Source organism: Galendromus occidentalis, unplaced genomic scaffold (genome assembly GCF_000255335.2).
Source record: "Galendromus occidentalis unplaced genomic scaffold, Mocc_1.1 scf7180000077183, whole genome shotgun sequence".
Taxonomy (NCBI): Eukaryota; Metazoa; Arthropoda; class Arachnida; order Mesostigmata; family Phytoseiidae; genus Galendromus; species Galendromus occidentalis.
Genome location: NW_003805171.1, coordinates 117,027 through 127,754, shown reverse-complemented (window position 1 = coordinate 127,754; position 10,728 = coordinate 117,027). Strand labels below are relative to the sequence as shown.

The window sequence follows — 10,728 nt, the reverse complement described above, 5'->3', positions numbered from 1 at the left end:
AGAGGGAAGGGGACCTGAGCCGATAGTTTTGCGCGACTTCCCATGCTCCGGGATCGATCAGGATCAGATAGTCTCCGGCGAGCGGCAGAAGGTCCGGACACCTTGCGGCCGAGGTCCCGTCCGGAAGAGGAAATTCGGAAAATTGCCGTATGCTGATTGTGGGGATCTATTGTCGGTATTTACCTAGACTTCTGGGTTTGCCACCGACTCCTGACCCTTCCGTTGCTTTCCCCACGCCGTCCAAGTTCGAAGTTCACGTACGATATTATTCGGGACATCGCATTTATACCTCACGGCCGCGTCCCTGCTGCGGTGAAGAGGTGTCAGGGTGTGGAATTCCCGATTACTAAGCCTGATGGCATTTAAAAACTGAGTATTTCCTTTGTTTCCAGAGGTCGACGCACTCCGGTACCATGGACCCCGCCAGTAGGTTGGAGTGACGGCGCGCTACCTTGCGGAACACCCCCCCTTAGTCATCCCTTAACCCCAAATCCTCAAAGACCTCCTAGCTGGGATCCCTTCACACCTTCGGATTCAAGATCCTCCCCTGGTTCCGATCAGCTGTCCAATATAGATCCTGCGTCGGCACCGTCGAGTCAGCAGGTCGGTGCTAACCACCATCAATTCTACAATTTCGAAGGTGAGGCTCGGCCAATTCTCGTACTGTTCTCTATAGTGGGGTTCGAAGCTGTAAATAATCTCAGAGTTTACTGGATCTGCTGCATCCTGAAACGGGACTGGAACCTCAAGCAGGATAATGAGTGACCAGCCCGTTCCCGACGATAACTTGAGCGAAGGGTGCTGGCGTATCAGGAGTAGAGATCGGGGGTCCATCTCTGCGAAAAACGGTTTATTTATGTCCACGCACCACTCTTCCGATCGCAGATACTTCTTTCGCTTGTGTTTTCTCACCCATCTCAGTCAGTCAGCCGATTTTCAGCGCTTTCGGTCCCCCAGCTGCTGTATTTCGAGAAGTGGGCAAGAAAATATTGCATTGACGGCAGCAACAGACGGAGGAGAATCGAGAGGGCACTGAACGGGAAGAAAATAGCAATACCGGCAAAGAAATGCCCATATAAGGATCTGACTGAGATGGCAGGCCACGATACTGAACAGGGGAGAGGGGAGCATGTCAATGTGTCGTGGGACAGGGAGATTCGCGATTCGAGACTCAGAGCAAGAAATGAGGCTTCGGAGGGTAGCTGGAACATGGGACCGTTGGCAAGCAGCGCGGATCGATGACCCGTCTTCGTCTCGCGAAAATACTCCGAATGTCTCCGCTAGAGCGATTTCCTCGCGATCTGGTCGATTAGGTTTCGAAAATGATAGTAGGATCCAGTCTCACTCAATGCGCTGATGGTGGATCATATCGAATACCCGAGGCTCGGAATCAATGCCGAAAACGAGGTCTACTCATTGATTCAGAATTTGTTTCATGGGGTACCGCGTCGAAATGCATGAAGACGCCAAGGAAACATGGGAATGTTTCCCGCCTGTCATACTACCAAAGAGAGAAGAAAACGGGAGAAGAGTCTCATTCGAATTTCAGAGGCCGACCATTATTCGTCCTCAGAGAAATGCACAGCATCTTCTCAGTCTCTCCCAGTGCTGACGAGCCCCTGATTTCAGCGCCTTTTCCTTTGTTCTTCGATGTTTGACTACGCTCTCTACTGTTCCGTTCTTCTTCTCTCGATTTGCTTCTGCTATCCCCGTCGCTTCGTGCGTCCGATCGTCTGTCTGGCCCGCTAGCGTGCTTTCCCTCGCTCTGGAATGTCTGATTGAACTTGACTTTTGCGTTAATTGAAAAAGTTTCTTCTGAATCCGAGCTAGATAGCATGCTCCGTGCTTTCCGTATGGCCAAGTTTTAATGCTGCTCGATCCTCTCTCTCTTTTGCTCGCTCTCTCATTCGCTTATCTGTATCGCGCCCCTGCTGTTCACCCTATCTTCCTCGCACGCGTGGGCTTCTCTCCTTCGAGCTCCCAACAGATCCATCTGTCGACCGGCTCCACCCACCAGCATACCTCTGCCAAGTCATGACAGAACTTCGGTGCCAGGAACTCGGACTCATCCCATTTTTCCCCTCATTCGAGAGACGCCCGTAGGCTCCGAGAAAGTCTCGGTAGCGGTCTTCCGCCGGCTCCCTACCGCTAGATGGAAATCCATTTTTACTCCGGCAAGGCATCCTCCAAGGCCCAGTTGGATTCGATCGAATCCTCTTTTCAGTCGCAGACGAGTCGATCCAGGTCTTCTGCGAAGTTCCTAATGAAGATGTGGCCAGTTGGGTACCGAAAGAGTTACCGAGCCAAATACGGACTTAAGGGGTCATTAGTCGCCCTTAAATTGAACATTTTTTTTACCTATTCCAGGTAGCAGTGGCCTGGGACTTTCTTCAGGAGCTGGAGTGCTTCTGTCACCGCCATCTGAGATGATCATGCCTCCCCACGCACACCCATCACCGACGGGCGCCCCTGCGGGTAGCCTAGGCCATGCCAACCACGGCGGCGTCCAACCGTCGCCTCCTGCGAACCGACCATGTGCGGCCTGCGGAGGTGCAATCCAAGACAGGTACGTTCGTACAGCTCTCCCGAAGATCTCTCGGCGGTTTCATGCCTGAAAATCTCCGATTTTGACATATTCAGTCTCATCTTTGAATTTCCGATTCTTCGAGGGATCTCCCAGTTTGACCATTATAAGTAGTAACTTCGTCAGCTGACTTCAGCTTCTTGATGCTCGACGCGTATTTCTTGAGAATCCTACGTTTGATAGGGAGTGAAAAATACTCAATCATGTTACAGCCATGTGGCTCTCTACTCATTGGCTTTCTGCGCGCTGATGGCAGCATGCTAGCTTATTCCGGCGAGATATGATACATTATTCCTGTGAGTAGTGAGAAATTTGAGGAAATGCTCTTTCCCGAACGTGCAAGTCGGCCCGAGTCGGTACCGAAAAGATCGGCGGATAAGAACTCCGCTGTCGCGATTTCTCACCCTGGATCGATTCGTCCATTCATCAGCATCGATGTTTAGGGGAGCCTTCAGTGTTCGCCGCATAACTCGAGGGCCAATTACGAGAGGTGGGGAAGTTTGCTCATCTCGAGAGTGTTCAGAATGCATGGAAACCATGCCATTCGAGCCTCACCTATGACGCTATTACATTCGTTCTAATCAGAGAACAGACTCACTCAAGTGGATAACGCAGAAAATTTCCGAACGAGGACGATCTTCCATGAACGTCAGTCTATAAACTCGAGATCCAAGATCACAAACGATTGTCTTCTCATCTCATTAACGAGGCATCGATTTCATCAGCGAAATCATTGATCCTGTTCTCAACAACGCGACGCCATCCATGAGATCGCGAAACCATGTCTCTCCTTTCATTTTTGATCGCATCAGGGAGATGATTTCGAGTCAGAGCTTTCTCTGTGTGAAGGAGCTATCCCGAATCACATCCGACATAACGGCCACAATCTTCGCGCATTCACTACCTTATTCTTAGATCGATGCCCAGTCGACTCGTTCAGAAACCATACTCTCTGTTGAACTCAGCTCGCCATCATAATCGAGATCGGCCCGGATTTATCATGGCTCGCCCATGGAGGCTCATGGCCTTACGGCTAACACATGGTAAAAGGGAGAGTTTTGCGAAGTTTTTCTTCGGACTCATCACCCGTCGCCGGCGCTCTATCTACAAGTCTCCCCTGGGGAGAGGTAACAATTAAAGTTCGCGGTTCTCGGCCCTGGATCACTCAATCCAATCTTAATCGAAAGTCTCGGAACTACAGGAGTTCCCGGTCGATGATCGGATGATCCCTCAGAAGGAACAGATGTCCCGCCAGCGGGGCTAATGACTCCGGAGATGATATCATCGGACGCTTGCCTCTGCTGTGAATCGTTCCTATCCGATTTCTTCTGCGAGTTCCCTTTTTCCCTCCCGGAGTTTTCCGAAGTCATCTGATAATCTCTCTCGCCATTGCCGCAGGAGCGGCAAGAAAGGTTATCAGGGTGGGCGCTATCGCCTCCTCGAGCAATCTCGACTTATCTTCGAATCCTGATTCATAATTGAGAACCTCAATTTCCCAACAGGGAATATCGATCGACTTCGAGAATTGTATTCGGGACCGCCGCAACGATGGTGGTCCCGCGTTCGATATGAATTCTTTTGATGAGGGCTACGTCTTCGGAAGAGCGCCCCATTCGCGCCGGTCAAATGAGATCATGTCTCCTGCTCGGAATCGTTTTTACGCCTCCGAGCCTGAGGGTTCCGTACCATCGGGGGCTCTGGAAGATGCCAAAACCTTTTTTGATATTTTGACCGTAAATTGACTTTCATACTGAATTATCTGTTTTTTCTTCCAGATATTTTCTTCATGCAATGGATAGATACTGGCATCATTCGTGTTTGAAATGCTCATTGTGCGCTACGCCTCTTGCCGACATCGGAACATCCTGCTTCTTCAAGAACGACATGATACTGTGCCGGACCGATTACGTCAGGTGAATATCAATCGATACACGGCTTGCGCAAATCATACAGTGCACTTCCCATCATCCCAAAAATTTTGTCGCGCTCACCGAGCAGATGCCTCTTGCACCCAAAACGACGCTCGGAAACTGTAGACGGAATGCCGATCGACGCTTTTCCGGGACAAGAGCGAACTTTCTGAATCCCGTCCCCTCCCGTGTTCTCGAGGCCCTCTATCCCAAGCTCGTCGTCCCTCTCGATCGTCACCGCCAGCCCGTGTAATTTCCCCGGAATACCCCCTTCCCCTCATAAGTGTTCTCTCCTCTCTAGTTTCTCTTCGCTTATCCGCATCCCTCCCTCTCGTCTTCCCTTTTCCCTCACCCTATTCGCCCTATCGTCCTAAGTGCACTTTCAAGTTGCTGCTTTTAGAACAGAAGGGCAGTGGGTGGAAAACGGGCAGGGGTTGAATAGAAGGGCGGGGTAGGAGCGGGGCGGCCGCGTTCTCCGTCGCTTACGCAATGCATCCGTGCTGCTAACGCTACACAACCTCAATACCGGTGCTCGATCCCGTCTCTGACCCTCGAAGTTTGAGGAGCTTTTGTATATTCAAACGTTCCGGGAGTCGCTCACATTCTATCTGTGCTGATAGCTCATGATTGCGGCCCAGAAGACCTCAGCTTCACAGAAAAGCCCGCGAGAGAGCCCGTCCAATTATCATATGTCACTAATCAAGCGAATGGTGCGGGGAATACCCCATGGATCACATCGCCTCTCAAGCCAGGTCTAGCTCCTTGACCCGGACCATACCGTTCAACGACGATTTCTGGTGAAGTTTTGAAAGAGTTGCTCGTCTCGTCGGCGCCCAGGCGTCCAGGGTGGGGAGGAGGACGCGAGGGCATGGGAAGGGGATGAAGAGAGCAAGGGGATGCAGGTTCCCCTCCTCTACGACACTAAAAGCATATCCAAGTCTGTGTTCCTTCTCCCATAAGTGCATTACAATCCCTCGCCAGCCCTTCTCCTCTAGGCGGACGGGCAGGCGGGCGGCAGCAGCGGTGGCGGCGGCAGCGGGCGTACACAACACTAATGTGTTCGGAGGGGAGCCTGGGGGAGCAGGGATAGCGCTCGGGCCTTTTAAGGGCTTTCAAAGGTGTTTCTAAGGTATTATGGCGATTAGCCCCCTCTCCGCCTTCAATCCCCATGTCTGTGCCCCCTTTGCTTCCCGGCCGCCACCGCTCTCCCTCACTCTTCATTCTCGACGGTAGTCCCAAGCTGAGGCTCGACCGGCGTGCGGATGGGCAGGCAAGGAAACTGGCAAGCGCGCGGGCAGGCAAGCACTTTACCCTTCCTGTCCCCTTCCCCGACTTGGAGCTTCTCGCAATTGCCAAGTTTGTCCACCATAACCTCTCTCGAGCCCTCAGTCGCCTGCCGCCTCCTCCTGGACGCTCGACGGCCCCCGGCTCTCTGAACTGTGGACTCTGAGTTGGTTTCTCGGAAGTGAAGAGGTGATGGCTGAAGCTAATCGAAAATATTGGTCGATACGTTCCGAATTGCGATCATTCGGGCTACGAGATTCGCTCCTGGTGTGAGAAGATGGGGAAGATAGACTTCCTCCTGACCTAATCGATGAAAGACAGAACCTCAAAGCAGGATGCGCCCGCGAGCTTCAGGATGAATGGACTGGAGGAGGACAAGTTTCCCAGATTCCTCCCTGTGGGACTGTCGCATCTTCAGCCGGGAGGCCCGAGCAAAACTGGGTGGGCATGACCGTCCTCCTTCACGAGATTCATCGATACGCGAAGAATTCTTTAATTCGAAGTTGGTGCCGAATGAGCGAATCGGAAATAGCGGCTCGTCGAAAAGGATCGGGAAGCTCGTGTCACGGTATGGAGGGAGCGAAGGATGAATCGGGGGAAAACACGATGTGATGAGCGAGAATCAGAGCTGAAGGGAGAAGTGGAGAGAAACAAGGGAAACAAGGATTGTCAGAAAGAACTGCTCCATTTTACTCTGGGGAAACATGATTATATCGAAGTAATGTGTGGGATACTACGAGGCCACCGAATTAGCCTGAGACGGGGAGGAAAAGTGAAAGCAACTGCGATGAGGAAGGAAAGAGCGAGGCGAACGTTTGAGTATGGATTTCTTCGCTTGTCGGCCGGAGCTATATGCTGCGGTGCCAGCAACATTCTACTGATTCTGCTCACTGGCGGAGTGTACCAACTGGCGGCGAGACAGTGGCGGGCGGCGCGACGGCGGCCAGAGGCAAGATGATCCCTTTTCTGCACGCCTCATCCCCTTCCTTCGTCCCGTACTTTGCTATTTCCCCCTTCCTGCAGCCCACTATCGGAAGAGTCCATTACGCCATTAACGTCTCCTTCGGTGTGCGGTCCTCCTTCTCTTCGTCCCCAACCACCCCGCAGCCACTCCCCGCGCCCACTCACTAATTTTTTCCTTGCCTTTGTGTCGTTCAGACACTCGTCGAGGTAACAGCTCGATGGTGACGCCTGTCGGAGGGTCCTCTGATCTCCCGCTGTGACATACCCGCTGAGTAAGGCTAGCCCTCGACGCGTCGGTCTGGATTTTCCGGATTCTGCTCGTACCTGTGAATTACGTATACTACTCAATCGACTTGAATCTTCAAGCTTACCTGACAAGAGAATCAAGTGTCAGACTCAATACGCAGTTTTGCGGGATGGAAGAGCCATGCAATTCCCCGTCGCTTTGGGAAGCCTTCCGCCAGAACGGTTAGCGGGAACCGAAGACGAACAAGAAACGTGCAAGAGCGCGAACAAAGTCACTCGAGGTGCGAAGCGGAAGCACGCGGATAGTCGACGTAGTTCTACTAGGAACGTGTCTGATATATTCTTTCTGCGTCTGGTCGCCTGTTCTCCGGATAGCTTCCCGCTCACAATGTTTATTATTGAGCTCGAAAACCCCCAGAGCCGGATGAGGTGTCCCCATCCGTATTCGAATGTCGAGAAGCGTCGTTAGCTCGGGAGAAAAAAAATCCGCTGCCTTTCTTTGGATCATCCGGCGCTCGGTCCCTCCAGTATTTTTACATAGTCGTGCAGGGTTGGCCAGAAATGTTTGGTCGCGGGCAGTGCTTCGCCACAAGAGCCGTCATCGGAACCTAGACCTTTTTGGTCATGCTTGTCACGGCAGAAGAGGCTCGACCGTACTTGACGGTCTTTTTTCGTCGAATGCGGAGTCGATGATGACGGTTAGTCTGCGCACAAAGAAAGATTAAACGTCCTTCAGGGCTCCAAATCTTCGAGAGCACTCCTACCCCTCAGATTGCGGGTTCATCGCTGCTCTCGGAGGAATAGAGCGCGGGATTATGCCCAATGAACCAGGAAGGGAATTTTCGTGTCAAGAGAAGACTCATCGTCACGGGCGAGAAGCCGAGCGAAAGGATCCGTCTCCCGGCTGCTAATAGCTGGAAAGCAACAGAGATCAAAAGTCCCTCAGGGATGTCGAGGGGCGGAGTCGGTGCGGACCAGCAGCTTGGCCTGCATAGGGTTGCGCGGCTGCAATGCCTACTGAGGAACAGCGAGATAAGCGCAGAGAAGAGGTGTCGTGGCAGCATGTTGGCGGGAGGACGGAGAGAGATTGCACAATTGAGCACACCTTAAGGCAAGATGAGGATCTCGGTTTACGATCTTCCGATCGCGGTCGAAGGGGAGGACGGCTGAGCCCAAGTTCGTGACCAGGCTTCAGGAAGCAACGGGATAAACGCATTCAATCAGAAGCCGTGAGATCATTTGTTAGCGCCGAGTCATTGCGTGACATGATGCTCATGCCGAACCGCCCTCCATTCCTTCGCTCGAGTCTCAGGTTGCTACACTCATTGTGCCATCAAATTACGCCTCTGTTTGGCGACGCACCGTGCAGTTTTCCGATCGGCGCAATCGGAAAGACCGGTGAGAATCCGAGAGAGGATACGGGCTGATTTGTGCTTGTATTCAGTGTAGGCCGGCGAGAGCTTATTTCATATTTGCTCACAGAAGAAGAGCGGCTGCTCCTTGTTCAGGGTGAGGACGGTGGAGGAATCGGTCGCTGTGATGATACGAGAGCGCAAATAAAGCTCCCTCTTTGTGCGTCCGTCCCGTCCGTCCCGTCCATCATTCCCTCGTTCCTTCCCTTGTTCCTCCCCGATACGTTCAGTTCCATCTGATCTCTGATGAAGGGTCGACAGAGACGACGGACCTGAGAGAGCTCTCGGTCGAGCGGTCGGAAGTAGCCAAGAGCCAGCTCCCGGTCATGTATTGAAGCGATGATCTTCCCGTCATGATGCGATTATTACACCGCGCGCGTAGTCTCCCCCTCCGGGATTTTTTTTTCCGTGCAACTTCCTATCGAATCACGAGCAACGTCTGCGGAGGCTTTCGTCGGCCACGTCCGTCCTGGAGCACAGCACTCAAATTGAGAGAAGTTTTTCCGCCGGAGCGCCGAGCTGCCTGGCAGTCCCTGCGGAATCGTGAAAGCAATCGGCCGAAGAGCTCTCCGAGCCTCCATTCGTCGGGGAACGAGCGCGCGGGCAGAAAACGGAGAAGATTGGAAGGGGCGAACTTCAATCATTTCTTTCAATGAATCCTCCCAGACGGCGACAATGATGACGAGGAAGACACGGAGCCTGCATTATAATTTATTCGAGTTCTCGCTGGGAGGACCTTACTCCGGCAATTCCTCGCATTTACACCTGCTGTTCAAGCGCTTCTATTCCACAAACCTATCTATGCTGACACCAGCTTTTCTCAGCACCCGGGATGTCTCATTTCATGTTCGTCAAACCCCTGGAACTTGACACCCGATGCAGAAAATTTCACGCGGAAATTCTATATTCCAGGATGTTCGGGTCGCCTGGAATGTGTGCAGCGTGTAATCAGATGATTCCTGCGAATGATTACGTCATGCGTGCCCCGTCTATGCGAGGCGGTCAAGTTTATCACCCAACGTGTTTTTCGTGCGTCAAGTGCCAGAATCAACTCAAGCCCGGCGACAGGTCAGTTGAGGATTCAATCCCTTGCTTTGCGATTTTCTTGACTTGAGCCCCCCACCCTCTCTCCCGTGTGGCTTAAGATCTAATAGCCCCTTTCTCGTTACAGGTACAACCTGGTGAACGGGTCGTTGTTCTGCGAGCAAGATTCTCTGAAGATGCTCAAGACTTCGACAGGTACCGGACGCGGCCGGGGCCGTAAAGCCCAAAACAATGTTCCTGGCGGCCAGGCCATCAAAGTGTGACGTTCCCGAGCAGGCAACGCTCTCAAGCGAGGGGCCAGCTTTGAAATGCAGCAGCAACAACAGTCGCATCATCTAACCGCAGCAGCAACGATGACTGCAAACCAACAGCAAAGCGAATCTCCTTTGCCCCCGCAACAGGCTGGATGCAGCTACCAGAGTTTGTAGAGAACGACCTTGCCTCTGATATGACTCGACGAGGCAAGATGATGATTTCCATCTCGATCACGACGCGACGTAGAAACCAACCAGCAGATTTTGTGAGGAGCTCTGAGCTTCAATCTCACTCTCTCGATTGACGCTTCGAAGAAGTTCAAAGAGAAGGATACATACCTGTATATCCGCTCTCTGTCCTCGAGTGAGTGACTTTCTCTTCTGCTCACGTGAGACACGGCACATGGTTTCTTCGTTGTGCTGGAGCAATACCTGAACTGAGAGGACAGTGGTGATTCTCCCCGGTGTGGGAAGAAATGAAGATCCCAGCTCCAAAAAGTTCGAGGACATCAACAAGAACATTGATCATAAGAACTGGTAGAACTGCGAGGCAATCATGTCGAAATAGGGCGTTGTCTGTGATAATTGATCTTTTCCCCAACATCAAATCCGTGAGTCGTGAACTTTCGGGATGTACTTGCTGATGGAGTTCTTAATTTCCCGGGAGGGGAGGGGGAATTCATTTCTCTTCCCTCTCTCGGGAACTGGGAATCTATCCACTTGGCGGAACTCCGCCTGTAAAAATTGTACATAGATGAAATTACTGCATAACAATACTTTACAAGGAGCTCGCCGCTTGACCACGTGTTGTTCGCAGCGGCTAACGCGCACGGCAAGGAAGCAGTCGAGAGGAAGGAAACGCTTTAAGGATGGACGGCAACGACGAGGACGATGGATACAATCTCCGTGTAATGAACGTCTTCCTTTCACTTTGCTCTTCGAATCTCTGCATCTCAATATCATCCTAATTGTTATCTACTAATCGAGCGAGAAGATCGTCTCGCTCCTAGAGAAGTTACCTGGCTCTGGAA

General features: G+C 52.2%; 1 protein-coding gene across 1 annotated transcript; it reads left to right on the top strand.

Annotated features, from left to right (window-relative positions):
- The first annotated feature begins 554 nt into the window (after positions 1 to 554).
- LOC100897339 (LIM domain transcription factor LMO4) lies at positions 555 to 9,706 on the top strand. The gene is made up of 5 exons (XM_003741503.1): positions 555 to 640; positions 2,368 to 2,566; positions 4,360 to 4,497; positions 9,312 to 9,467; positions 9,571 to 9,706. The coding sequence occupies exons 2-5, from the start codon at positions 2,427 to 2,429 to the stop codon at positions 9,704 to 9,706; spliced, it is 570 nt and encodes a 189-aa protein (XP_003741551.1). The 5' UTR covers positions 555 to 640; positions 2,368 to 2,426.
- Positions 9,707 to 10,728: the final 1,022 nt, after the last annotated feature.

What these genes read in the sequence shown, in the direction of transcription:
- LOC100897339 (XM_003741503.1), top strand. Translation starts at nt 2,427, where the DNA reads ATGATCATGCCTCCCCACGCACACCCATCACCGACGGGCGCCCCTGCG. An exon ending in GGAGGTGCAATCCAAGACAG is followed by an intron (nt 2,567 to 4,359) that starts GTACGTTCGTAC and finishes TTTTTCTTCCAG; the next exon opens with ATATTTTCTTCATGCAATGG. An exon ending in TGCCGGACCGATTACGTCAG is followed by an intron (nt 4,498 to 9,311) that starts GTGAATATCAAT and finishes TCTATATTCCAG; the next exon opens with GATGTTCGGGTCGCCTGGAA.